Source organism: Hevea brasiliensis, chromosome 5 (assembly GCF_030052815.1).
Source record: "Hevea brasiliensis isolate MT/VB/25A 57/8 chromosome 5, ASM3005281v1, whole genome shotgun sequence".
NCBI classification, from domain to species: Eukaryota; Viridiplantae; Streptophyta; class Magnoliopsida; order Malpighiales; family Euphorbiaceae; genus Hevea; species Hevea brasiliensis.
In genome coordinates this window covers 113,312,549-113,339,355 of record NC_079497.1, presented here as the reverse complement: position 1 = coordinate 113,339,355, position 26,807 = coordinate 113,312,549, and the positions used below count along the sequence as shown (strand labels likewise).

Below are 26,807 nucleotides of genomic sequence, written 5' to 3'. Positions count from 1 at the left end.
CCACAAATTCGGAAGGACTAATTATTGGGCAAGCACTACTAGTCTGAAGTTCAATGACAAAAGAGGATGAAATCCTGACACCATACTTCTTGAATTCGAAAAGCACAATCTAATTTCTAAAAATTATATTAAAATTTTTTTTTCAATTTAACTTTATTTTTAGTGGACCGACCAATTCTTTAAATATCTTGTCAGGCCCATACTTATGAATATCCATACAACAATTGGGCCCATCTGCCCATAGAGAAGAGTGTGACCCCTCTGATTTCTTTGGCATTGTCCTCCTCCTCTTTTTCATTTTTTTTTAAATTTTTTTTATTAATAAAATATTTAAATAAATTTTATTTATAAGAAAATTTAATTTCCAAATTTGATTTTAAAATTAATAAGTGTTGGATATAACTATAAGGCCAACTACATTATTAGAAAGAATAGCTATGAACTCTAAAGAGATTAACTAAAATTTATTAATTTAAAATAAATAATTAAATATTAATTTAAAAAACAAAAAAATAAAAAATTTATGGGCTTGGATTGATATACCATGTAATAAATTAGTCAAAAGAATATTTGAAGAAGTATCTAAGGGTTCTTGATGGACAAGAGTCCAAAAGGATAATTAAAAACTATCTACTTATAATATATAAGAGCATGAAAAGGAGTCTTAAACGACTTGAAATGTTGAATATTTTTGAGATGTGATAAGAATAAAATAAATGCAGGGGAAAGGGACCTCTTGCTGCTATAGCCACACAAGTGTCCATCAAGACCCCATTGCTTGCGGCTGCTGGGCCTGGGTTGCCAAAAAGACAGTTTCATTGGCTAGCAGTAGCAGCATGACATGAGATCTCGGAATATGACTTCAAATTGATGGTCCTTCAAACCAGCATCGCACACCTACTAACGCCGGCCTGGTGTAATTCGAACAGAGGAAAATGACACCCATAAGATTGTTTTAGATTTAATGGAAGTCAAATTCACCGAATAATAATTAATGGATTACATATTAGAAAGTAATCATCTCCATTTACTCACTGTAAAGATAAATTATTTTATAATAGATAAATTATTTTACTCACTTGGGAGCCAATACCAATGAAGCCGAGGGGTTAAAGGAATGTGTTGTGTTGGATCTAACCATCCCACTTGGAGTCACAACCTAACCCATATCACTGTCAGATCAGCAGACCATCCATTTGAATTAAGTCCAGAAGCCCAGTTAATTATTGATAATAGTGGAGTTGGGCCAAGGACCATATTCAAAGCAAGCCTATACCCACACCCCAATTTGGACCAGCATATTCCGAACTCTTTAACTTAACCCAAAATTATATACCTTATTAAAATTTGTTTGGCTCAATTGAATTGAAACTTCAAGTCAACATCTCACAATTTTGAAGACGATTGTAGTATAATATGCGCTTATTCGGCTTAAATATACTTGTACCACCTAATCATTGAAACTAATAACAAACAAGAACATGATTAACTATTTGTATACAATTTCAAATGGTGCATTAGAAGACAAGTTATTGGAGTAGTAGTAGTAGTGGAAGAATACTTGAAGGAAACAAATTATAAAGAGAGAGTAGAGGAAGCAAGGAACAATATTTTAATATTAAGAGAAGGAAACCTTGTTTAAGTTCCCTACGTCAAGAATCTCCCTATCCTTCATACATTCTTTTCCAATTCTATTCAGAGCATGTTACTCTTACTTCACCTTATACGTAGGTAGAATTCTTCTTGTCAATTATATGCCCACCGTCCTTTATTCCTTTATAATTTTATTTCTTTACCATAGCATGAAAATTCAAAGCAACCCCCTTTAAAAATAAAAATAAATTCTTTTATTCTAAATATAAAAATTAATTAAGGAAATAAAATTTTTGTAAAATTTCAAACTGATGATCAAATCAGAAGCAAACAAAGGTTAGCAAGACGTTAATAACAGAAACAATAGGCAAGAAAAGCAAACAAAAGGAGAAAAATAAAGGGGAGAGAAGCGCAAATTATGTGGTTCCAGGCTTGCAAACAAATCCTCCAGAGAGGAATCGTTTAGAAAAAGTAATGGGTTTGCTTCAAAGCCAACCGAATCTCACTCGTTTCCTCGCCTCCTCATACTTGCCATTGCATCTTTCTCCTTCCTTTCTCTTCTCTTTCTTTGTCCATCTGTATCTTCTCCTTATTTATATACTCTTAGTCTACTTCCAAGATTATAAAATCAAGACTGCCCGCCAAGAAAATTTAGGCAAACAAACATTATTTTCATGGATGCTCAACAAGTAATGGCTTCTGAAGACCTTTCACATACCAATATCATCAAAGGCAAGCGCACCAAGCGTCAACGCCTGCCCTCTCCTCTCGGGTTACCCGTCACTTCTAGCTCTTCTAGTGGCGGAGATAGCGGTGCAGAACCACTTGAAAGAATTGACAGTAACATGTCTTCTGCAACGACGATGACTTGTCCTGTCACCTCGATTGAATTCGCGGAAAGCACTGGTGGGGAAGAAGAGGACATGGCTAATTGCTTGATTCTTTTAGCTCAAGGTAGCAGCCTCCATAACCAGACTCGAAAATTATCTGAGCCTGCAGCTATGGCTACGAGTACTACTGCTGTTAATAAGGAATCAGGGTCGTGGCAGCTTTACCAGTGCAAGACTTGTAACCGGTTCTTTCCGTCGTTTCAAGCTCTTGGTGGACACAGAACGAGTCACAAGAAGCCCCACAATAAGACTAACAACGAAGAGAATAGAGTGATAGAAGAAGAGGAAGATCAACTGCTTAAAAATATGAGCACAGCCCTTTCATTGCAGATGCCAAATAGAGCTTTATATGGCAGTAGTAATATCAAATCTAACAAGGTTCATGAGTGTTCTATATGCGGGGCAGAATTCTCCTCTGGCCAGGCCTTAGGCGGTCATATGAGGCGGCACAGAGCGGCGTTCGCTACTACTTCAACCACGACAACGACAACGAGAATGAATATGAGCTTGGTTACAAGTAGTTGTGAGTCGCAAGAATCCAAGAAGCCAAGAAATAGTCTAGAGTTAGACCTTAATCTTCCTGCACCAGAAGATGATCTCCAAGAATTGAATTTTCACTTTGGGTCCAAGGAACAAGTTCTTGTCTTCTCGGCTTCTTCTTTGGTTGATTGCCATTACTGATAACATTGCAGTGACAACTGCCCCTTTTTTTTTTTCCTTGTTATTTTTGATGTGGAATTATTTTACCCCAAACTCTTTGTGAATTCATTATCAACTTCATTTTCACTTAAGTAATTCAATTAATTGTTATTTTTTCAATTTTAGAATACATTTCGATCAAAATTGTTGCATTTCAATCCTATGAATTGTAACGTAACACACCATGATCAATAATCATAACATAATTTTCGTACTTTGAAATTTTCTGAGAAAAATTAGTGAGAAATATAGTGAGAAGGAAAATAAAGATTGGGATGAGTTTGTAACCACCAATTGCAGAACCGAAAGTGGTGGATTAGGTTCTCCTGTTTCATATGCAAGAAAGCTAAAAAAGCTCCATCTCTGTCAGTGAGTCTGTTTCAGTAATAATATGACCAAAAATAAATTAATAAATAAACGGATGGCAAGCAAATGCCAGAAGTGCAGGGTGCTGGATCCGGTGGCTAACTGCCTTCTTTTATGAGTGTCCACTTAGACTCATTGAAGTAAGTTACACGTCAACGCACGTTTCAAATCATCCGTTATGGGAAATTTTGGAATATTTTTAATAGTATTCTCTCATTTATAAAAATATAAAATTTTTATTAAAAAAATATTTTTTTACATAATTATTAATGAGTATATATATATTAAAAATATTGAATAATTCCTCTTGAGAAAAGACAAAAGAATGGTGGATGAGGTTCATGATCCTCTTGAGCAATTGCTCTTTGTTTTTGCCATGTTTATCGATTCAGCTTTCTTTCTACTTATTATCTTTGAAAGAAAAAAAAAAATTCATGGGTCAAAAGTAAGTGGTTGAGATATAGATTCATGAAGGTACCTGAAATTCCAAAGTGTAAAGTATGTCAACTTTAGGAAATGGCCTTTTAAGTGACAACCAAGCACATTTATGTGATCATATCCCCAACTCATCGAATCAAACATAACGCCATAATTCATGGCCACACCATAGATGGAAGACAAAAGTGGCACAGTGTGAAGATTTCAAGCTTTCACAGTCAGATATATCGTTATCTCTAATTAATTATTTATTTTACTTAGTTCTTATAAAAGTTATCCAAATCAACTCGCTCAATATTTTTTTTCTTGTTATATAAATTTATGCCTATAGGAAAAATTCATGAACAGGGCAAACTCAAAATAATTTAAATATATTAAATTAAAATTTATTAACATTGTATACATGTTTCTTAGCATCTATATAAATAAAAGGTTAAGTTAGTCCTAGTACCATACTAATATTAATCCACAAGATTAACCTTTTAAGTTTTGATTACCAAGCCATCTTTTATGAAACACAAAGCCTAGCTTAGTGAATAAGCAGGTCAAGTTAGACCAAGTTATGGTTTTAGTTTGAAATTTAATTAGTCCAATTTAAAATTAAAAGTCTAAAATTAATTAAAATCGAGAGTATTTCACTTAACTTATGAAAGTTGATTTATAAGCATTTTAATTTTTAAGTAATTATGTGTTTGATTAAAATGTTTATGTGTAGTTGATAAATTGCTATCAAATTTAATAAAAAATAATTTATAAATATATTTATTGTTAAAATTACTAAAAATTATATTAAATAAGATATGGGATAAAATTTTAAAAGTTATATGAGAGTAACATAATAAAATATTTTATTAAACTAACTTATAATCATAAGATTTATAAGCACAAAAATTAAAAAAAAAAACTAGTCCTCCATTTTATTTATTTATTTTTAACTTTAAAGTTAAGTTTATAAGAAAAAAAAAAGTTATAAACAAACATATAAATTTATTTTTAGAACTTATAAATTGGTTTGAATAGATTATAAGTGACAATTGGTATTGGAGTTAGAATGTCAAAATTGTTTTTCAGAGAAAAAAATATCATTTTAAATACGATTGAAAAAAGTAATTTGAAAAAAATTTATTTTATTATTTTAATATTTTTATAATTAAAATTTATTAAATTTAATTTTAAATTATTTTTAATACTCTAATTAATATATTTAAAAGAAATATAATAATAACTTTTATAGTAATGCCAAAATCAGCCTAATTAAAATAAGACAAACCCTTTATTAAAAATTAGTTTCAACTTAATTAAATTGGATGGTTCAATTTTAGAACAAAATTAAAAACTTTAATTTTAAAAATAAAAACATTTTCAACGGTGAGATTTGATTAAAATCAAATGAAATTGAAATTAAAATCAAAATTGAGTAATCTGCAATTAAGTTTTAATCTCCTTAAATCTTAAATTAAAGTTAGATGTTAATTTTGTAAACTAATTTAACAAACCTTCACAAACAAAATAATGCTATATTTTATTTAAGTTTTTTTTTATTAAACTCTTATTTATATAATTAATTATTTTTTTATCACGATTACTCTTTTAAAATTTGTAAAACTAATATTTAACTTTCAATTTTTTACCTTTTTACTAAACATCTTTAAAAAAAAAATATTAATAATATTATTAAAAAATTAAAAGTTATAAAATAATAAAAAAAACCAAATCCTTTTCTAAGTTTAGGCCAGACCCGAGCCGAGGGGTTTTAAGCTCGATAGTCGATACGAGTTGTACAGAACGCAAAAATGGCCGTGCACCGCAATGGTCTAATAGACGGGGAAGATAACGAAGAAGAAAATGCTCTCTTCGAGGAGGACGCCCTTGATACCGATACTCCTCCTCACCTCCGGGACCTTGCCCTCGCTGCTCAAGTCGGTGATGTCGACGCCCTTCGCCGAGCTCTAGGTCTGTAGTCTGTGCCTTCCTCTACTTCTTCGCTGACTATTCTTTTTTCTCTTTACAGCATTATAACTTTAGGTTTTGGTTTAATTGGTTGGTTGATTTGTTTGTTTCTGCTGCTATTGGTACTTTTAGCATGTGAAAACTAAAACCCTACGGTTCATAACGATCCAAGTAATTTTAGCTGAATTGGACCAAATTTTCTGTGGTTTGAGAGACTGTCAATTTATAGAATTACAATACACGCAATTTTGTGGAATTCAATTGAATTTCATGTGTTGTGTGTTTGGTTTGAAAAAAAAAATTTTTCAATTTTAGGAATTGATTATAACTAAAACCAATTCCTATCAAATTTTATGAAATTTGAAATGAGTTTTTAACAATATTTTTTGGATTAAAATACCACAAACTCCATTGGCTAAAGAAGCAGATAGCAACCACAAATTAACTTTTTATCTGTATACTATTAATATGTTTGGACAATTATATAAGATATTTTATATTTGTTATAAGATATTTTATATTTGTCCTAACTTTTTAATATTTAAGCTTATTATGACACTATTTATGTTATATAAATTTATTATTTTTTGAGACATGTGAATTTATTTTATATTTATTATTATGTTGTTAGTTGGTTTATATATTAGTTACTTGTTATAAATTTATTAGATATAAGATTTTTTTTGAATTATGTAGAAAATTATAATATTTTAATTTTACTCTTGAGGGTAGTTTAGAAAATGAGGACAATTGAATTTCAATTTTGAAATTATATCAAATATGAATTATATGGAATTCAATTGAATTGTGCATTGTAAATTGCGTCATACCAAACAATGGAAGTGATTTCAAATGAATTATAGCAAGAATTCATTTCAAATGAATTCCAAAATTTGTGGTATAATTCAACCAAATACTATGGTAGTGCAAGCTACCTTCAGTAGAAGCTACCTTCTTGTTCTTGTTTTATGTGTTTAAGTTGCACTGTCAGAATTGTATGGCCTTCTTAGTTCTGATTCGCGAGTGTATGGATATATTGAAGTAATTGGTTATATGTAGGAGGATTCTAGTGAAGCAGACTACAATGTTTGATACTGCAATTATTTTTTTCTGTTTCTGTTTTGAATTTATTGCTTTTTATGGTTTAATTTTTAGTATTCTCTGTTGGTGATGACTGATGAGTCGGACTTAATTTTCATCAGTTAAGAGTCTGGTTGTCCCACTTAGTGGAATTTAAGTAATGCAATAAATAAATGCCTACATATGTCAATGATATTGGAGGATAAGGGTCACTCTGTAGCGCTGTATTGAATTTGTAGAAGTCTGAAGCGTGCTGCCAAAATGTTGCATATTTGAGGCTTTGTGGTTGCTACTTTACGCAAAAATGCTGTAGGTGGGATCGCCTTTATGTTTCTTTTCTCTAGAATACACTTTGATGGAATATAACTCTGTCATGGTCTTTAAATGATATAGGCGGACTGAAATTGCATGTTCTCAAATATATGTACCTGTTCAATCATCATTCTTTATTGGCACATATACATAAATTTTATCTCCTCAATCAAAGAGAAATAAAAACTCTCTGAAAACAAATGCTTTCTTGTTAGCTGCTGGCTTGGGTTGTCATTGTTTGAAATTTAAATGCCTTCCTCGTTATAAGTAATTAAGTATACCTTTTAGCTGATGCTTTTCTTTCTGGTGCAGATAACTTGAATGGAAGCATCGATGAACCTGTAGAGGATGGGGACACAGCTCTTCATCTGGTCTGTCTCTATGGTTATTTACCCTGTGTCCAGGTAAGTCGACCTGTGGTATTCTCTACTGCACTGCCTTTGTTATTATTTCTTTATAATATTAAAGAACATGTAATTTATTTACAATCTTTTAATGCAGCTACTTCTGGAAAGGGGAGCAAACTTGGAGGCTAAGGATGAGGATGGGGCAATACCTTTGCATGATGCTTGTGCAGGAGGTGAGCAGCAACCTCTAACTATTGCATATTGATCAAAATTTTTTGACATGAAATCCTTTAATTTGGTTAATCTTTCAGTTTGTTCTTCCTACTGCAGGTTTTACTGAGATAGTCCAATTGCTGTTGAACAGTGCTAATAGTACGGAATGTGTTAGAAGGATGCTAGAAACAGTTGATGCTGAGGGTGATACTGTGAGTACCGATGAATACTCTCTTTGTTTTTTCAATAATTTTTGGAAGTGGAGATTGCATTTTTTTTTTTATTTGACTAAAACATTAGTTGAGGGAAAGAAGGCAAAAAAAAAAAAAAAAGATCAGGTGATTCCTGTTTGGTTGGTTCTCATTGAATTTTTTCCCTATCTTTTATGCCTCTGGGATCTGTGGTGTTGGGTTGATTAGCTAATGATGTCCCTTTTGCTTTCCCAAACCCAATCTCCAGTTGGGGCAAGGGGCTGATATGAGGTGAAAATGATAGACTCTGGAATTAGCTGTGCTTAAACATTTTTCATTTACTTTGGCAGCCTCTTCACCACGCAGCAAGAGGTGAGCATGCAGATGTTATAAGATTGCTGCTGGCTTCTGGTGCTTCTGCTACAAAAACGAACGCATATGGAAAGGTTAGCATCATCTGAAGGGTTTTGGCAATTATACCTCTATGCATTCTGCAGTACTAATCAATTAGTTTTTGCAGAAGCCAAGCGAGTTACCAGATCCAGACACGGAAGCTAGGAGAATTTTGGAATCTGCTGCTATTGCTGTTTCATGTCAGTAGGCTCTGACCATACTTGGATAAAAGAGCAGGCTTTATCTTATCATTGTTGGGAGCCACTTTGTTTTCACTACCGCTGGTGATTTTGTGGTTATCTCTAGTTACGCAGCATTGTGGAAACAAAATGTTTTTCTGGAGGATTCTTAAATAGAAACAGAGAATGAGGATATAATCCTGTTATTATTGTTATCCAGTTTTAGCTGAAGGAGAAGAAAACACTTCTCATTTAGTTATGTTTAATGCTGCTGGGAGTATACATATGGGCGTTGTGGGTTAAAATCCTGTTATTTTCTTTGATAATTTGAAGTGGAGACATTGGAGTTATTTAGAGGATTACTCTTATGTTTCGGCAACTGGAGAGTTTTACCTTGAATTTATATGCATTTTAAAAAATTGCTTAGACCTGGTGATAAAGCTATGGTAAATTACTAATCAAGGTTTGTAATAACATGGTTGCCATGGTTTCCACTCCAGTTCGCAGGTAGTGAAGATAGAAGAGATGAGGATATGATAAAACTCGCATTAACTTGATTACAGTACATTTAATTTTCATGTTCTGACAACAAAAACCGAGGCGTTAGTATGCGCAAAGCTTTTAGCATATTTGTTTCGTGATCAGAGACACTAGTTAGCGGTGGTCGCAGAACTGCCCTGTGGTGGCTAGTGAAGTACATTTTTTCTGTGGCATATGTGCTGTGTATTAAACTTATATATTACACTTCGTGCAAAGAAATCCCTTACAAGTATGTTCATAAATGACAACAGTAGCAGTTAAGACAATTTAATGTACAACCATATAGTTTCTGGGGCGGATTATATCATTAGTCCCTCAATTTAGCAGCTACATGCCTTCTTACAGGAAGACATGAAAACCAAGCAGCTGGGCGTCCTCTGTTTTCGTTTTTTCTTTTTCTTCGTCTCTGCGGAACCAAGTCTGACTTCTTGTCTCTCGGTGGCTTCTCCTGTCCCAAGGGGACAGGGGACGACAAGTTCTTGACTAGAGAAGTGGGTTTTTTTCCCTCTTCACCCCCGGATTGTGGTTTTTGTGTATAAATAATGTTGGTTTTGAGACAGATCTAGGCTAAAAAGAGAGGGATTTTGGCGGTTTGCATGCAAGTGTTGGGTTATGCTATCTGCTTCTACAAGGTTATGCTTCATGTGGGTTGTTATGGGGAAGAGAGAACCCAGGGCTTACGAGTTTGGCTCACCACTATGTGGAACGTGGCCTCTGCAAATCAAGGGTCTAAGGGTCTATGCTGCAGAAATTTTCTATTGTATTTTATTTTTACAAGCTCTCAAATGATGGCATTCTATTGAAAAAAATTAATTTTTTAAATATATTAATTAAAGAGTGTTAAAAAAAAAATTAAAAACTAAATTTAATCAGTTTTAATCATAAGAACACTAAAATAATAAAACAGCTTTTTTCAAACTGCTTTTCTCAGCAATATCTAAAATACAACTTTTTTTAAACTGTGTTTCTTAACAACATATAAAATGGAGCTTTTATTTAGAAAAACAGTTTCAGGTTCTGAAACTTAATACCAAACAAGACTAAAGTAAATTTTTAATTTGAGCATCGGAGTTGTTGATAATTAAGTCATCAATCTTATCTTGTCTTTGTGTTACAGGCTGATTTGACACTAAGATTGATCAAAGAGACTCGCACCGACATTATGTATCAACAATGATTCCCTGGGCATCTCTATAATAATTTGGTACTATTGCTTTGAATCTCTCCTCTACAGCTCCAATACTGATCAATATTATCACTTTGCACAAAATCAATCACGCAGTGCAAAATAAATCTCTTTCATATATATATATATATATATATATATATATATATATATATATATATAAAGAAAAGTATAAAGCTTGCTATAATTAACGTAAAAAGTAATTGTAACTTTAAAAGATCAGCGTGGAGGCTAATCTATTCAAGCAATACAAGAATTTATCTACTTCTCAAGCTAGCATGGTTGAGCGATCAATCTCAAGTGTGAAGTGAGTAGTCACTACAGCGAAAAAACACACAAAATTACTTAGAAAGATTTTAAGGACGAACTTCTTTAGAATACTTTTCAATGAAATTAAATCATAATAAAAAAAAATTATTTTTATAAAAATTATTTTCTATATATAAATTATTTTTCACGAGTTAAACTGAATTTAAGTGTGCATATAAAATATAAAACGAAGTTATAAAAATGAAGTACCAATGGTGCTAGGTAGATCCTTATTGACAACACCAAAAACGAAACTGAGAAGAAGGGTGCATTTGCCAACTGCAATATCACCTGTCCACACGATCTTGAATTCAGTAGGAGATCCCATATATCCAATTCAAGAATCAAAGAAAGATAAAAAGAACTTATATGATCTCACTCTTTCTTTGTTTTCCTTACTCCAACACAAGATGTGTCATGATGTTTATATACAGAGATGACAAAACTTAGAAAAGGTAATAATGGCATCAATGCTTCTCTTTTCACACCAGCTTTAACTTGTTCTCTACTTTTTTTTTTCTCTGCGTTTTTCTACCACCAGATATAATAAATTAATTATTAGACATTCTTGGATTAGGTTTACTGATGTTAGATTAGCTTACGGACTTTGTTTTTGTTAATTTTTTTTTATTTCACCATTAATAAATTTGATTTGCTTTATAAAAAAATACAGATTTTTTTTTGAAAATTATTTATATATATACACAAATTCAATGAATTTATTATTTAAATATCTTCCAAAATCGATTAAAATTCATTTGTTACATATACTTGTTTCAAATATAGGTATTTTATTATCTAAATAATGCCAAAATTAACTTGCTTAAAACCTGTTTAAGTTTTATATGTATTTAATTAGTAATTACATTTTTTATAATATTTAACTAATTATATTTTACAAATATATTAACAGTCTTCTCAAAATATATATTAATGTCACTAATGCATGGATTCTGATCTCGCAGTTCATCATCATCAGCTAAAATGGTATATGATTCGCTGGAATATATAGTTGGCTAATTATTATTCTTTTTATTAATTTAATTTTGATTAAATTTAAATTTAAAATTTTTTTTATTGATAATTTCAGTATCTTTAAATTAATTAAAGGTGAGTCATATAATAATTAATTGATTATTTTGATTCATTATCAGCATTCTGAGAAAGTTGGTAGTCATTTCCTTTGCTGGTGTATGCACGCCTTCTTCTTCTTCTCCTTCTTCTTCTTCTTCTTTAATGGAACTGATTCCATTCCTTCCATAACAAGAAGTCCTTTTCCATGAGAGATTATGAAACATAAAGATATAAACAGGGGGATCAGATCACTGTCCAAAAGTTGTGAACACAGAAGAAATGAGGGATATAGAAAACTCAAGTTAACTTTGCCATTAAACACAAGTATATAACAGTAGCTTTCTTTTTCACTTATTTAGAAAAAGAATTTTCCTGCTGTATTTCTGTTGAAGAAAATTTTACTGCTTTATATATATATATATATATTGGTTTCAAAACCCAAATTCTAAGGATGAGAAACCTCTTAAATGTAAACTTCATTATCATTACATGCATGTAAACAATAAGTGAATAAAAAGAAAATTACATTTATCATTAGATTAAAATTTTTTTGTAGCATTAGATTACATAATTACATTATATTATATATAATTTTATTTATTTATATGAAAATTTCTAACTTTGCAACCAATTAAGGACAAGAGCCCCCTCCGCACCCGCCTCCTCTGCCTCTACCTCTACCTCTACCTCCACCTCCACCAGGCGGTCCTGGATATGTAGGTCGTTTTATCTCCACATTTGGCGGTTCAGGTTTTGTCTCTGCTCTTTGTGGTTGAGGTTTACTCTTTAGTTCCTCCTGTCGTTTCTTTTCTAATTCCTCTTGTCGTTTCTTTTCCGATTCCTCCTGTCGTTTCTTCTCTAAATCCTGCAGCATCTGCAAGACAAATAATAAAGATTTGAGTAATATTATCCAATTTAATAATTCCAAATCAATCTACTGATTAATAATGGTTTGGTTGTATTAGAGTACTTTGAGTGCCAAATCTTGAAAACATTTCTCCACATTTTCTCTAGTTTTAGCACTGGCTTCAAGAAACAAAAATCCATGTTGTTTTGCCAATTCCATTCCTTCTTCACTACTTACAACCCTTTCGGACTCCTGAAATCATTTGCAAACACCAACAGAGGAGAGGAAAGCTTAACATATGAACTTAGATTTGCAAGGCTGAATTCTAACATTGTGTTTGATATAAATGAATATTGAATTCATTCATAGGTGAGCAGACGATTGGTTTGATTTCGTACTGAATTGAAAAAATTTAAATTCTTGTAAAATTTAAAAAATAGAGAGATTTGGTTTGAAAATTCGACTCAAACATAACCATCAAAATATTGAATGTTAAGAAATTTTGATTCGATTCAATTTTTCTCAATTTTCCTTTAAAAATCAAATTGAATTGAATAAACTGGACTTTTGTAAAATTCAAACCAAATTGACTTTTTAAAATAATACAGTTTGGTTCAAAAATTTAATTTAAATTGAAATTTACTAATCTTAATTATATTATTCAATATAGAATTTCAAATAAATTTTTAGTGCATATTTATAAAGTCGATAAATAAATTTCATAAAATTTTATCTATAACATCCTCCATGGAAGAAAAGAAAACTTACTTTATCAACTTTATTTCCAACCAGAAGCTTCACACAGTCCTTGTTTGTGGAGTAAAGTTCCACTTCTTTAGCCCACAAGTTTGCTAAGTTGGTAAAGGTTTGTCTCTGTGTCACATCATAAACTGTAATAACAACAAATACTAATGTGAAAACATGATCATACTGTCAAATTTAATATTTTAATCTCTTTTAACTAACATATTCAAGATATCGCTAGCTTTTCTCAGCAATTATTCAAACAGCAATGCAAATAAAGTATTAATTTTCAGACAAAGATAATGTTAGATCCCATTGCAAGGCAACTTATTTCCCACATTGAAAATATAGGATTTCAATATGAGATACTCCAATCTCAACGGCTAACTTTTGAGATTTGATTCTCCTAAGTTCGTATCACATATTGTTTATATTGTTTATGGTCAACATAAAAGATTTTCCACATTATATACAAGTATATTATTAAATATAGCTAATGGTCTTTATTATTATTATTATTATTATTATTGTTTTATTAATTTAGGTATTGTTTCAAATTTACAATACAAGGAGGTTAAAAAAAGGACTAGCTAGGGCTAATTAGAAAGCTTAAATTGGGCACACCAAAGTCATTCTCAACAAGCTAAATCACGTAAATTTGTAGTATTAGAAGCATATATACCAAGAATGATCCCATGGGCATCTCTATAATAAGTGCTTGTTAATGTTCTGTATCTCTCTTGTCCAGCTGCAAGAAGCATACATGACTTTACAAAATCAATCAAGCAGTGCAAATTAAAATAAATTAGAAAGATCTAGGCAGTAGTCTGAGCAACAAAGAATTACTATAATTAATATAAAAAAGAATTGTTAAGTTTAAAAGAGTGCAGACTTGCTGTAATCAAATGAATTTTTAATTTACCTTTTTATAGAATTTTTATTTCATTATATTCCATTTACGTTCAATATCCTAGAAAAAATGCTGTAAATACACACGAATTCAATTGAAAATCATATACAAACCAGTGTCCCAAATTGTAAGCTTCAGGTTCTTCCCGCCTACTTTTATATGCTTCATCTTCATATCCACCCCTTGGAACAAAACAAAAGACAAATATAATGTAAGACACCTCAACAGATTATCATATGAGTATGCAACATCCAGGACTGACGAGTTTTAGCTAAATGATACCGAAGTCATCTTTAAAATTATAAATTCTTGAATTTAAGCCAAATAATAATAATAATAATAAACATCCAAGAAAGTGTAAAAAAGAACAATACCAATGGTGTTAGGAAGATCCGTCACAGCACCAGTAATGAAACTGAGAAGAAGAGTGCTTTTGCCAACTCCAGAATCACCTATCATCACGATCTTGAAGGAGTAATCATACTTAATGCTTTGGTCTGAAGGTGTTCCCATTATTAATTTTCAATCCAAGAAAAAAAAAAAAAAGCTTAAGCTCTCTCTTTCTTGGGATGCAAATATATATTATCCTTACTCCAATACAGAAGTTGTTGTCATGTTTATAAGAGAGGAAAAGGTAATGGCATCAATGCTTCACACCAGCTTTGTTCTCCACTTTTGTGTGCGTTTTCCCACCAGCATCAGATTCTTATTACACTGATGCGGCGCCGTTTTCCACGAAGTCCCACCTTGGCCCCCCTTGCCGCGCGCTCTGATCTTTAAGGCGAGGGAATGCCCGGTTCTGTTTCAAAATGACATTGGAATTGATCCGGCTACATTTATCATAAGAATTGATCAACGGTTTATCGGATCCCAACCGGACTGAAACTATTTCTCTCCACATGAATCAGATATAATCAAACAGTTTTGATTTGTTCAAATCGATTTTTTTTTTCTCTTAAAAAATTAAATCATTAAATTAATTTAAACTGAATTAAATTAGAACTAAAATCAAAATCAAAATGGAATTTTTAAACCAAAATCAAAACCGAATTTTACTATCCAATTTAAGGCCTTCAATTCCACATATCAAAACCGTCTATTCTAACTCAAAACCAGCTTGTTGCTGAACTTAATACCAGTTATGATTAATATAATTAAAACTAACTCAAAACCTATCAATGGAATACTCAAAACCTATCAATGGGATAATGGGATTGGTACGAGTTGTTGAAGACTTTATATCTCTTAAATGAGGAATAAAGAAAATCTCCGATAGAGCCCTTTACCCTCGTAATGCAACTCTTAATGCACGAAAGATTAGGCTTAACTCGTTGAATTAGGAGATACCAATACTTTACTAAAAAAACTTAACTCAAAATCTGTTTAATTACATATATTTATATTTTTCATTAATAATTATTATTTTTTAAATATAATAGTCGTATCAATTAAAATTTTTAAATCATTAGGTGGAAAAAGAAAATTATCCACAGTTAATTTGTCAAATTTCAATTTTTGATTTATCTTTGAGGTGATTCTTGAAAGGTCCAAAGTCCAAACATTAAATCTTTGATCAGTTTCCCTTCAATAATAATAGAATCTTGGATTAGTTGTGCATACAGAGATGGCCAAAGCTTTATTAGAGATATATTTTAGAAATCTGATGAAGCTTAAATATTACACAAACTACTCATACCAAGGAATTCGAGAAAGAAAGTAAAGAGGCATTATCATCATGAACCTGTGAAGACTTAAAAAGAACAAATGTCTGTTTGAGTTTGAATTTCTGATTTTTTAAATTATAAGATAAAGATTAGACTACTAAAGAAATGGCATAGGATTCCCCGGCATCAAAGTCGTTTTCATATTAGATGGCTAATTATTCTGATTCGCTTTCCAGCATCCTGAAAAAGTTGGTGATCACTTCCATGGTGATTTGAAGATAATTTTTTAAATTCTCCAGAATTTTTCTTTGCATTTTCCTCTTGTATGGACCTTGTTCACACATGATCAATTACATTAACATATATTTATATACAGGCATCCACCATGAGATATATGAGAAGGGCTTTTCCATGAAATATATGAAATTCTGCAAAATAAATAAGAACCGGTGGGGTGGGTTGTGGGGGCGGGCGGGGGAGGGGGGGGGTGGGGGGCGGAGCACAGGTATGAAGAATTATGGTTGCCACTTGAAAGTAGTGAACACAGGAGATATGAGGATAGAAAATTCACATTAACTTAACCAATAGAATAGAATAAAATAAATTATGTTCTTGCAACATGAGTGAATATTGGCCAGCAAAAACAAAGGCAAACAAATATACACAAGCTAATACATGTTATTTAAATACCTGTATTTCCGGAATGATGATGATACAAGTGAGCAAGTCAACTCTGCGACTGCAACAATAGTAGCAGTAAAAGAACACAGTAAGAAACAAGGAAAGCAATTATCATATACATGATCTGTTCATGATGTGTTGTTAAGTGGGAACTCATTGTACATGCCATCTGCAGTGCTATTTGAGGCCTTCTATTGATATGTAGTCATTCTTTCATAATAAAAGGCCTCCTTCTAGCAGCTTACGAAGAGCAACAACCACCATTAGATCTGGAAGGAGGTGCTTGGTTTTCCTGTTTCTGCTTCAAAATATTTCTCTTCACTGCAGTAGATCCTTCTTCCAAAAGACTAGGAACTTCCATTATCTGCAAGATAAGATCCTGGAATGTCAGAACTGTGAATTATGTTCTGTCAAATTAATTCAGCAATATCAGAAATAATTTGGTTAATATTCTACAGTCATCAATGCAAGGTTTCGGTACTCGACATCTGCCAATCCCATATTGAAAGTACTCCAATCAAGGAACTGGGACATGTGCCAGACAATCCACTGAGAAAAACTTACATGAGAACTCCAATTGCATATGCAAATGGATATGGGTTTACTCACATTGCAAGAGGGTGGTTGCTTTGTGGTTAGAGCTTGCAAATTCCAGGTTAAAATGCAGCATACATTTTAAATTAGTTGAGATTTTAATATAAAAATTCCTTGCATTCCATATGTAAATATTTTAGCATGCATTTTATGTAGGTAAAAAGAGTACCTTGAGTGCTAGTTCTTCAAAGCATTTTTCCACATTTTGTCTAGTTTTAGCACTACATTCAAGAAATGTACATCCATGCTCTTTTGCAAGAGCCATTCCCTCTTCTCTACTTACAACCCCTTCAGACTCCTGAAATCATGCACAAATAGAACAAGAATGCCATTAAATAAGAATAATTAGGAGTCAGTTTTCACTCTTTTCTTTTCCCTTCTCAAGTAATTTTATGGCATTAAAAAAAGGAGGAAAAAATAGAAGAAATAAAACAAGCAAGTTTGCAACTTAACAATTTGTGTGTCTAAAACAGCTAGGGAAAGAAGTTTTTTCCAAATATACATTTGTACATGCAAATTATCATGCCTGTTACTGATTCAATATACCAGAAAGAGACATCAAAGATGCAATATGAAGACATCAAAGATCAGTTAGCACTTAGCAGAGTAGAATATAAAATAAATTTCTGTCATCCCCAGGAGAGCTAGTAGTAAAGAGGATGCATAAGACAAATTCAAATTTGTAAACCTTCTAAATTTCTTAGTAATTTCCAATGATTACTGAATGACTCGATTACCAAATTTTTGAGTTCACATGGTGATTACAGACAGGATATGGAACCACAAATTAGACATCCAAATATCCAAGCACTAGTTGTTGTAGTCCAAAATAGGGGCAATAATGCTAGAGAGTATGCAGAGTTGTGGGGCACCAATTACAGTGCAGTAGGACATTGCCAAAGTAAGATCATTAAAAGAGAGTTCAATTGGATTCCAGGTGAACTCTTCATTAAGTGATTTTAGTCTTTCATGCATACATACACTCACGAAGAAAGAATTAGAACTTACTATATCGACTTTATTTCCAACAAGCATCTTCACACAGTCCTTATTTGTGCGGTAAAGGTCAACTTCTTTAGCCCATACATCTGACAAGTTTGTAAAGGTTTCTCTCCGTGTCACATCATAAACTGCAATAACAGCAAACTGCTGATTATACTTTGGGTATTCATACATATTTCAAAATATGTTACAAACATAATCCAACAACGATTGGCAGAATAACAGTGAAAATTTTGGCCAATAGCACATCCGTGACCAGAATAATCAAACATCAGTTTCATGTCAGTTAAAAATGCACTAACTAGTCAACCACAACAATATGCAAGTGTAAGCAATCAGATGCTCATAAATGAGTAAAAAAAAAAAAGAATAGAATAATAGTTCCCTGTTTACTGCAAGATGCATATCCTGAAACTGATTTGACATTTTGAGATAATATAGTGAAAAAAACTGTCAATTTCCCTGGTGATGCTACTTTAAAAAGATTAAAATGGACCTCCAACCCCACTCACCCACGCATGTTCCCTCCCCTCCAACCCCCCCCCCCTCCCCCCCCCCCCCAACCTACCCAAAAATTAAAAAAAAAAAAAATCAATTTTTTTGAAAAACCTTGATGCCAATATGCTCAGATAAGAATCATATCTATAAGAATTGTTTTAAATGAATATGGAATATTGAAAAGTAGAATAACCAACTATATGCAGAAGCATTCTCCGTATCTGACATGGAAACATCATTATTTATATTAAACATAACATATGCCAACATACAATATTTTCACATTAATGAATAGGCATCATCTCAAAAATCAAGTTGACACTGAAGCTAAGTTCCAATATTGTTACTTCATGCTTCAGTGACCCTACAAGGAATTAGTGCTAATACCAAGTCATGATTACTTGTGAGTTGTAACAAATGCCATATTCACCACCTGAAACTATAAAGCTGGCAGCTTACCAAGAATGATTCCTTGGGCATTTCTATAGTAAGAGCTTGTTAGTGCTCTGAATCTCTCTTGCCCAGCTGCAAAAGACATAATGATTTCCCAAATCAGTCATACATTTCAAATGAATTTCTGGTCTCAAATAAAGCAGGACAAAAAAGAAGGAAAGAAGCAGGCACCAGAGTGAATGACAAGATTATTGCTATTAACATAAATAGGAACTAACATAACCTTCCAAGAATGTGCAGGTTAATGTATTCAGGCTAAAAAGTCTCTAATTTATTAACCAAGTAAATAGTTACCTGAACCGGGATTTTGAGCATAAAGATTCCACCGGCCTATAAAAAGCGGGCCTAACCTTCGAGATGTGGTAATACATCTAAGAAATTATATGAGCCAAACTAACTAGCATATTTAAGTGGATCTGACATGTTAAAGTCGAAACGATTGTCTATAAAGGAGTTGGCAAAAGCGAAGTGGTCACTTGCCACCTTCTGACTTCTTTTGAGTGAATAGTTCTTCTCACGTTTTTGTTTTACTTTGAATGTCACACTGTTGCATTAATGTCAAACTTAAATACTGGTAAAAAAAATATTTGAAAATCTTTTGATTCAGCACTTACTCATGAGGATAAATAGTAGAAACACAAAAATCAAATATTCAATAAATTAACAGATAACATACCAGTATCCCAAATTGTAAGCTTCAATCGCTTCCCACCTACTGTTAGCTGCTTGATCTTAAAATCAACACCTTAACACAATGTATAATCATATTAGAGAATTCAACAACATTTCAGCTGTATCAATTAATCCAAATCAATTAATACAAAGTTCACAGACAAAGACGTTTGCTCACTGATACACACATCTCATTATGAATAAAAAATCAAGAGCAACTAAAATAATCTGAACCCACGAAGCAGTGTCATGTTTTATAACCAGTCAGATACTTTTCAGCTGAAAAAGATCCAGAAGCATTACACCTAGCTTACAAACTAAGAATCCATGGAAAAGTACAACGACAACAAAAAGAGAAATGGATAAGAATTGAAGTACCAATGGTGGGAGAAAGATCCTCTACAGAACTGGAAATGAAACTGACGAGGAGACTGCTTTTGCCAACCCCAGAATCACCGATCAACAAGATCTTGAATGAGAGATCAAAGCCACTACCCTGCCCCGAAGATGATCCCATTGTTCAATCTCAAACCAAAAAAAAAAAGAAACAGGGTCCCTCCTTTTTTATATTCCTTTTCTGGTTTTTCAAAGAAAATTCAAATAAAAATTCTTTTGCTCTCAAATCTGTGTATGTGTTGTCTCTAATGATGATCAAGACTTCTGCATCTTCTTTTCTCTCTCCTAAAAGTACAGTGAAAAAGAAATGTATGTTATTATGTATATAAATAGAGAGAGAGAGAGAGAGAGAGAGAGAGAGAGAGGAAAGGTAATAGCATAAACGTTGGTTTTTCGAGAGAGAGAAGCAAAAGAAAACGGCTAGCCGCGGAGGAACACCCGACACAAACGTTATTCTCTAGTTCTCTGTACACTTCTGTACACAAGATGCGATGCCGTTTTTGCACATCACCCATGTTTGTGTCCAACGGGTCCCACCTTGGACTAGTCTTCATGCGAGGGTTAATTGCGCGTGGATGCGCGCTCCGAGTAACAGGTAAGCGGCCGCTGTCAATGGAGGTTAGGCAACCAGTTAGAGTCACTGGGGACTAATGGGTTCCATTTTAATGTTCTGGAACCATAAGTGGCTACATCTTGTTTACTGATTTGAGCTAACCAAATTTCAATCCTGAAAAGAATTAGATTATTTATTTATGGCAAAACCCATTTTCAAGTTTTTTTTTAATTATTTTTAAATATAAATAAAAAAGTGAAAATTTCACTAACAATAACTAAAAAATAAAAAAAGTTTTTCCCCCTATTTTTAAACAAAAAACTAAATTGAAATTATATATTAATAGCATAAAAAAGAAATATATCAATCAAGAATGGTGAAGAAAGCCAATCTATTCATTCACATTAACTACATAAACAGTCACTCCAACTAAAATATGAGCCGATTAATTTACTCTTTCACATTAGTTACAGAAATAGCCACTCAAACTAAGATAACAGCCACTCATTCACATAAGAAACAATGCCACCAAAATAAGAATTACCTAAATGAGCGTTATTGATGGGATGAACAAGAGATAAAGAATCAGATTCCAGCATCACCCTCATATGACCATGCTATTTGAGCCACTTTAAAGCTTCACTAGCCAAAATGGCCTCTGACATTGAGCCAAATATCTACCTGGAAGGGAGTACAGAACCACCCAAAAAATTACAGTGGGCATCTCGTCGTAGCCAGCCAACACCTGCTGAAACAATAGCCAAATCCACCGCTGCGTCCAGATTGCACTTGAACACCATTTCTATTATTCCAGATTCCCCAAGATACCACGAACACAGTTTCATTAAGTGATGTTCATTTCTGCTAAACAAATTATCAAACAATCGAACAACAGATTCTATTTGATCCCACTGCCCGACATTGGAAGCACTCTAGGCAAGCCTCGCTGCAGTGCATTGCAACAAGCAAGGCAAAATAGTCTCCAAAAATGTAAATTTTTATATTCAGATTTAAGAAATATCAATTAAGTTGTGTATAATTAAAATACTAAATATAAAAATTTCTATATATATAATTTTAAAATTATTAAATTTATTTTCGTATAAAATTAAGTTTCTAGTAATTAGAGCTCAGAGAATGGATTATTTATCTTTGATTTAGTGGCTGCAAAACTCCATAAATGTCAAATTAACAATTTGATTTGCTGATTGGATCATGCTGATTCAAATTATGAGAAGGGAATAACTTTTGTAGGTGTAATAAGTTTAAATAATACACACATTCAGTTATTTTTAAAAATATATAAAAAAAATTGAATATATCATTTTACACTTTAATTTTATAAAAAATTTCATAAAACCTTAAATTTTTAAAATGTATAAAGATAAATCTCAATTTCTATAAAATAAAATTAAAATATTCTTAAAATTAAATTTAAATTTCAATCATATTGATGTAAATATTTATTAACTAAAATTTAAAAATTCGAAAGATATCTTAATCTCACTTTTATAATAATTAAAATATATTATGAGATATATATAAAAATTTAAATATATATAAAATATTTTAAAAATTTACAATGCCATAAAATTTATTTTTTTATATATAAATTTTAAAAATCAACCTATATATTCAGCAAAAAAAACAATGAGACATTATGATTAGCATGTGGAATTTTTTTTTTTCTACTTTAAAATGCATGGTAATCATCAGAGGAGTCCCCACCAGTCCACAGCTTGTTTACCAATGAAGGCTTTTTTTTTTTTTAAAGAAAACCAATAAAGGAAAAATTAATTAAATATTGGTGTGACATTTAGCAAAACCAATAATAGGAGAGTCCATTTGGTAAAGTTTGTTAAGGTCACCTGTCAATATAGCTTCATAGGTTATCCTTGATAAAGAAACCTTTTTTTTTAATATAAATTAAAAGACAATATACATCTTTATATCCAAAGCCAATTGATTTAAATAATGCAGATTGATATATTGTTCAATTTTTTTTTGGGAAAAAATTTATATTAATTTAAAATTTTGTTTAACTATTTTATAATTTTTGTGACTATATTAATATATTAAATTTAACTTAAAATTAAGTTTTACTATCATCTAATTAATATATTTAAAGTGAAGTTTTATCAATAGTGACTCAAATAATAATAATAATAATAATAATATCAAATAAATCTTTATTTTAATGACTCACTTACTCATGGCTTATTGTCTCTTTTGCCTAATAACACATGCTCAATATGAGAGTATATATATGAACAAGAAGAGCAAATATATATTGAATTAAAAGAGATGATAGAAAAGGAGGAGGAAATGGTTTTGTAAAGAAAGAATTAGCATTGGCCACCTTTGGTAGCTTTATTTGGTTGAGTTTGTTGTGTGTCCCTTTCTATCACATTGACATTCATATATTGGCTAGTATTCATAATATTTGCATTATTATTTTTGAAATAATCAATAAAAGATCATAATTGAAGAGCAATTAAGATGGGAATCCAAGAATTGTATGATACACAAAGTAATTAATTTGCTTGGTTCAGCCATCAGAGACATATTATTGCCAATATTAATGTTGTCAATAAAAATAGATATTTAGGTTATCAAATGAATAATGATTGTGGGCTTGGGTTTGGATTAGATTAGGCTGAGATGAGGTTGAAATTGGGCTCTTTTGAGATCCATTCAACAAACTCTTTAAATATTTGCGACAATTCAGTATTCACAGGGAGAGAGGCAAGAGACTTAGATCATGGATAGAGAATGGGGTTCCAAGCCGGGCAGCGGTGGCGCCGCCTCGGCCCAGAACGAGGCCATTGACCGCCGCGAGCGTCTCCGCCGGCTCGCACTTGAGACCATCGATCTAGCCAAGGATCCATATTTCATGCGCAACCACCTTGGGAGGTACATATGCGGGCCTAATCTATATGTATATTGTCGTTTGCTGGTGATTGTTGTTATTAACGCCATTTTTGTTGGGAGTTTTGTATTTTTGTAGTTATGAGTGTAAGCTGTGTCTGACTTTGCACAACAATGAAGGGAACTATTTGGCTCACACTCAAGGGAAGAGACACCAGACCAATTTGGCCAAGAGAGCTGCTCGCGAGGCTAAGGAGGCTCCTGCTCTCCCCCAGCCCAACAAGCGCAAGGTTAACATTCGCAAGACAGGCAAGCTGGCCCCTTTGTGTTTTGTTTGTATCTGTTTTCTGCTGTTTCACTTCATCAATTAGGGTTTTTGATAATTGGGCATACCTGGTTTTTCTGAAGTTGTTAATATATTTGCTCAAATTTATGTGATACTGATTTTATTTTTCAAGCTAGCATGGGCTGTGAGAAGTTCTGTATGGGATTTTTGTTAACCGGGAAGGTGATTTTCTGTTTGGATGATGAAAATTAGAAATTATTGACGTGAATAGTGAAAGATTGTTGTCTAGTGAGATATAGTGAACCCCAGAAGCCAAGATATAAGTGTCAAGGGTTTACTAAAGGATTATAGCCACGCCATTGTATGAGTAGAAACGAAATATCCATGTAGATCGTAGCCCCTACTAGGTTTGTTGTTTTACCTCCTTGGTTTTTGCTTGAAAAAACTTAGTGCTGGAATGCGAATTTGTGTAGGGCTGGCATAGAAAATCAGGATAGACTTTTCTTTGTGGATATGAATGTTATGAATTTTTGCGTTGCCCCCAAAGTCAAACTGTTCACTTGTGGCGGCTTTGTCATGAAGTCCTTACTCTTTAGCCCAAATATGGTAGATATGAACTTCACAGTAGGAATGCTTAGAGCTTTTCACCTATTTCTGAATTTGAGCATTAACCACACTTGATTTCTTCATATATTTTATTGATTTATTTGATTTACATTATTGATATATTAAAGATCATATATGGTTGATTGGAGAACTTAGATTGCTCCTTAATGTCTGAACTAGCAAGTGTGTATATGTGACTTAATTTAGAACCAAGCTAGGAGATTTCTGCTCTGAATCCGAAATATTGTGCATGTGTACTTGGAAATGACAAATAACTTGCATTTGTTAGTGTTGACTGCATCTAATTCTTTTGTATTTTATCCTTCATTTTTAAAGAAAATTTAACCACTTAATGCAAGAGGCATGGCAGTGATGTGGTTATCAGATCATAAACTAAAGAGTGTGTGTGTTTTTGGTCTTGGTGCAGTTAAAATTGGAAGGCCTGGGTACCGAGTTACAAAGCAATTTGATCCAGAGACAAAGCAGAGATCTCTTCTCTTCCAGGTAGGTGGTCATCTCTTTCTCTTTCGGGCTATTGAATTGTAAGCACCAGGTGATAATAATTTGTTATGCCATGTACAGATTGAATATCCTGAGATAGAAGACAATACAAAACCAAGACATCGATTTATGTCATCTTTTGAGCAGGTATACTCCTTCACTTTCTTTCTTGAAACTCATTGACTAAAATTTTATATCATGCATGCAGTGACTTGCAATTAAATTTCCTCTCATGATGCTTTTTTTAATAAAAAGATTCCAGTGCTTCTCTCTCTCTCTCTCTCTCTCTCTCTCTCTCTCTCTCTTTAATCTATATTTATTTTTATTTTTTTTAGGTAAAAATCTTATTGAAATATTTCTAATGTGGTTTAAATTGATGTGGATGCAGAAAGTGCAACCCTATGACAAGAGATACCAGTATCTTTTATTTGCTGCAGAACCTTATGAGATCATTGCTTTCAAGGTACATTTATGGAAGCCACATGCTGGCTTTGATTTTACTTTTATGGTGAGTTTAAGAAATATTTTACCATTCATGCTGAACTATTTTCATTCCAGGTTCCTAGCACAGAAATTGATAAATCCACTCCGAAGTTCTTCTCACATTGGGATCCTGACTCAAAGATGTTCACGGTTAGTCTTTTCATTTTGCACAGCTAGTTCAATGTGTTTTGTTTTGATTGTTGTGCCTTGGGAGTTGGGACCCTTTTCATGTTAGAGAAGTATCAGCTCATTTAATGTGGTTTATAACCTGTTGTGGATTGCTAAACGTGGGGGCAACGTGGGATAGCCCTTATTGTGTTTCTAACCATGTTTGTATTCTCTTTTTGATTACTACGGTTTGGTACTTGCCATGCCTTGGGGTATGAGCTGAATACATTTGGACTAATCTTACTCATTGATTGAGTTACTCATTTGGGTGAGGGTTATTTCTGAATATTATCTAATTTACTGAGTTCTTACTTGATATGTTCATTATGCATTTGCAGTTGCAGTTATATTTCAAATCCAAGCCAGCAGAAGCAAACAAACCTCAATCTGCCCCTGCGGCAAATGGCATATCTGCTCCTGGTGTCCCACCAAGGTCTTTGCCGCCCCCTCCCCAAGCTCCACCACCTCCACCACAAGGACTACCAGCAGGATCTAGACCACCTCCACCACCAATTCCTGGATCATTACCTCCTCCACCTCCAATGGCAAATGGTCCCAGGCCGATGCCTCCTGGTGGCACTCCACCCGCCCCACCTCCTCCTCCTGGTGGTAGTGGTGCAATGGCAAATTTCACTCCTGGTGCTCAGGTGGGCAGGCCTCCAATGCCTCCAAGTTTTTCTAGCCAACAGATGTAGGACCAGGTTGTCGATGTCTGGCTTCACTCCCAACAAGGGATAGGTCTATTATCCTTCTGAGTGTTTGCAAAGCATATTGTTCCTGAGTTTAAGCCGCTCTTGCAGGGTTGATGGATTTTGAACATGAATGTATCACCTATCCAAATAGACTTTTAGCAATTTCCCTCTAGCTTAATGCCCAATGTTCTTTGATATCGTGTATTTTTTTTCTTAAAATATTTTGTAGATCAAACTTGTATGATCTTTTTATTCTTTCAAAGCTAAACGTCAACTTTTGAGAAATGAAAAACCAAATAAAATAAATTAAAACTACGATATGATCTGATAATTTCAAACAGATTAAAGAAATTGCCAATGTAAAATTGGTGATTTTATAGTTTAATATAAATAAAATAAATGGCCCGTGGTTCAGATATTCATTCTGGG

At 32.7% G+C, this 26,807-nt stretch overlaps 5 protein-coding genes across 8 annotated transcripts; 3 read left to right on the top strand and 2 right to left on the bottom strand.

The window, feature by feature from the left end:
* The first annotated feature begins 1,986 nt into the window (after positions 1 to 1,986).
* Positions 1,987 to 3,302, top strand: LOC110662641 (zinc finger protein ZAT5). Its single transcript, XM_021821684.2, has one exon. The coding sequence runs from the start codon at positions 2,268 to 2,270 to the stop codon at positions 3,162 to 3,164; it is 897 nt and encodes a 298-aa protein (XP_021677376.2). The 5' UTR covers positions 1,987 to 2,267; the 3' UTR covers positions 3,165 to 3,302.
* A 2,399-nt stretch (positions 3,303 to 5,701) lies between these two features.
* LOC110662653 (uncharacterized) lies at positions 5,702 to 9,005 on the top strand. 2 transcript variants are annotated; one of them, XM_021821693.2, is made up of 6 exons: positions 5,702 to 5,939; positions 7,641 to 7,747; positions 7,830 to 7,908; positions 8,006 to 8,100; positions 8,430 to 8,525; positions 8,600 to 9,005. In XM_021821693.2, exons 1-6 carry the CDS (start codon positions 5,780 to 5,782, stop codon positions 8,678 to 8,680), a joined length of 618 nt encoding a protein of 205 aa, XP_021677385.2. In that variant the 5' UTR covers positions 5,702 to 5,779; the 3' UTR covers positions 8,681 to 9,005. The 2 variants fall into 2 exon arrangements, with proteins under 2 accessions (XP_021677385.2, XP_021677386.2); XM_021821694.2 differs by having other exon boundaries at positions 5,704 to 5,939; positions 7,641 to 7,732.
* Positions 9,006 to 12,296: 3,291 nt separating this feature from the next.
* LOC110662654 (ras-related protein RABC2a) lies at positions 12,297 to 14,847 on the bottom strand. 3 transcript variants are annotated; one of them, XM_021821695.2, is made up of 6 exons: positions 14,636 to 14,835; positions 14,375 to 14,443; positions 14,034 to 14,099; positions 13,376 to 13,497; positions 12,731 to 12,859; positions 12,297 to 12,634 (listed from the first exon to the last, which is right to left on the bottom strand). In XM_021821695.2, the coding sequence occupies exons 1-6, from the start codon at positions 14,772 to 14,774 to the stop codon at positions 12,392 to 12,394; spliced, it is 768 nt and encodes a 255-aa protein (XP_021677387.2). In that variant the 5' UTR covers positions 14,775 to 14,835; the 3' UTR covers positions 12,297 to 12,391. The 3 variants fall into 3 exon arrangements, with proteins under 3 accessions (XP_021677387.2, XP_021677389.2, XP_021677388.2); XM_021821697.2 differs by lacking the exon at positions 12,731 to 12,859 and having other exon boundaries at positions 14,636 to 14,847; XM_021821696.2 differs by lacking the exon at positions 14,034 to 14,099 and having other exon boundaries at positions 14,636 to 14,842.
* Positions 14,848 to 16,491: 1,644 nt separating this feature from the next.
* On the bottom strand, positions 16,492 to 20,592 carry LOC110662655 (ras-related protein RABC2a). The gene is made up of 6 exons (XM_021821698.2): positions 20,204 to 20,592; positions 19,830 to 19,898; positions 19,160 to 19,225; positions 18,209 to 18,330; positions 17,370 to 17,498; positions 16,492 to 16,970 (listed from the first exon to the last, which is right to left on the bottom strand). The coding sequence occupies exons 1-6, from the start codon at positions 20,340 to 20,342 to the stop codon at positions 16,848 to 16,850; spliced, it is 648 nt and encodes a 215-aa protein (XP_021677390.2). The 5' UTR covers positions 20,343 to 20,592; the 3' UTR covers positions 16,492 to 16,847.
* A 2,899-nt stretch (positions 20,593 to 23,491) lies between these two features.
* LOC110662658 (uncharacterized) lies at positions 23,492 to 26,693 on the top strand. The gene is made up of 7 exons (XM_021821700.2): positions 23,492 to 23,687; positions 23,782 to 23,951; positions 24,962 to 25,038; positions 25,117 to 25,182; positions 25,424 to 25,498; positions 25,594 to 25,668; positions 26,025 to 26,693. The coding sequence occupies exons 1-7, from the start codon at positions 23,536 to 23,538 to the stop codon at positions 26,379 to 26,381; spliced, it is 972 nt and encodes a 323-aa protein (XP_021677392.2). The 5' UTR covers positions 23,492 to 23,535; the 3' UTR covers positions 26,382 to 26,693.
* The last annotated feature ends 114 nt before the right edge of the window (positions 26,694 to 26,807 follow it).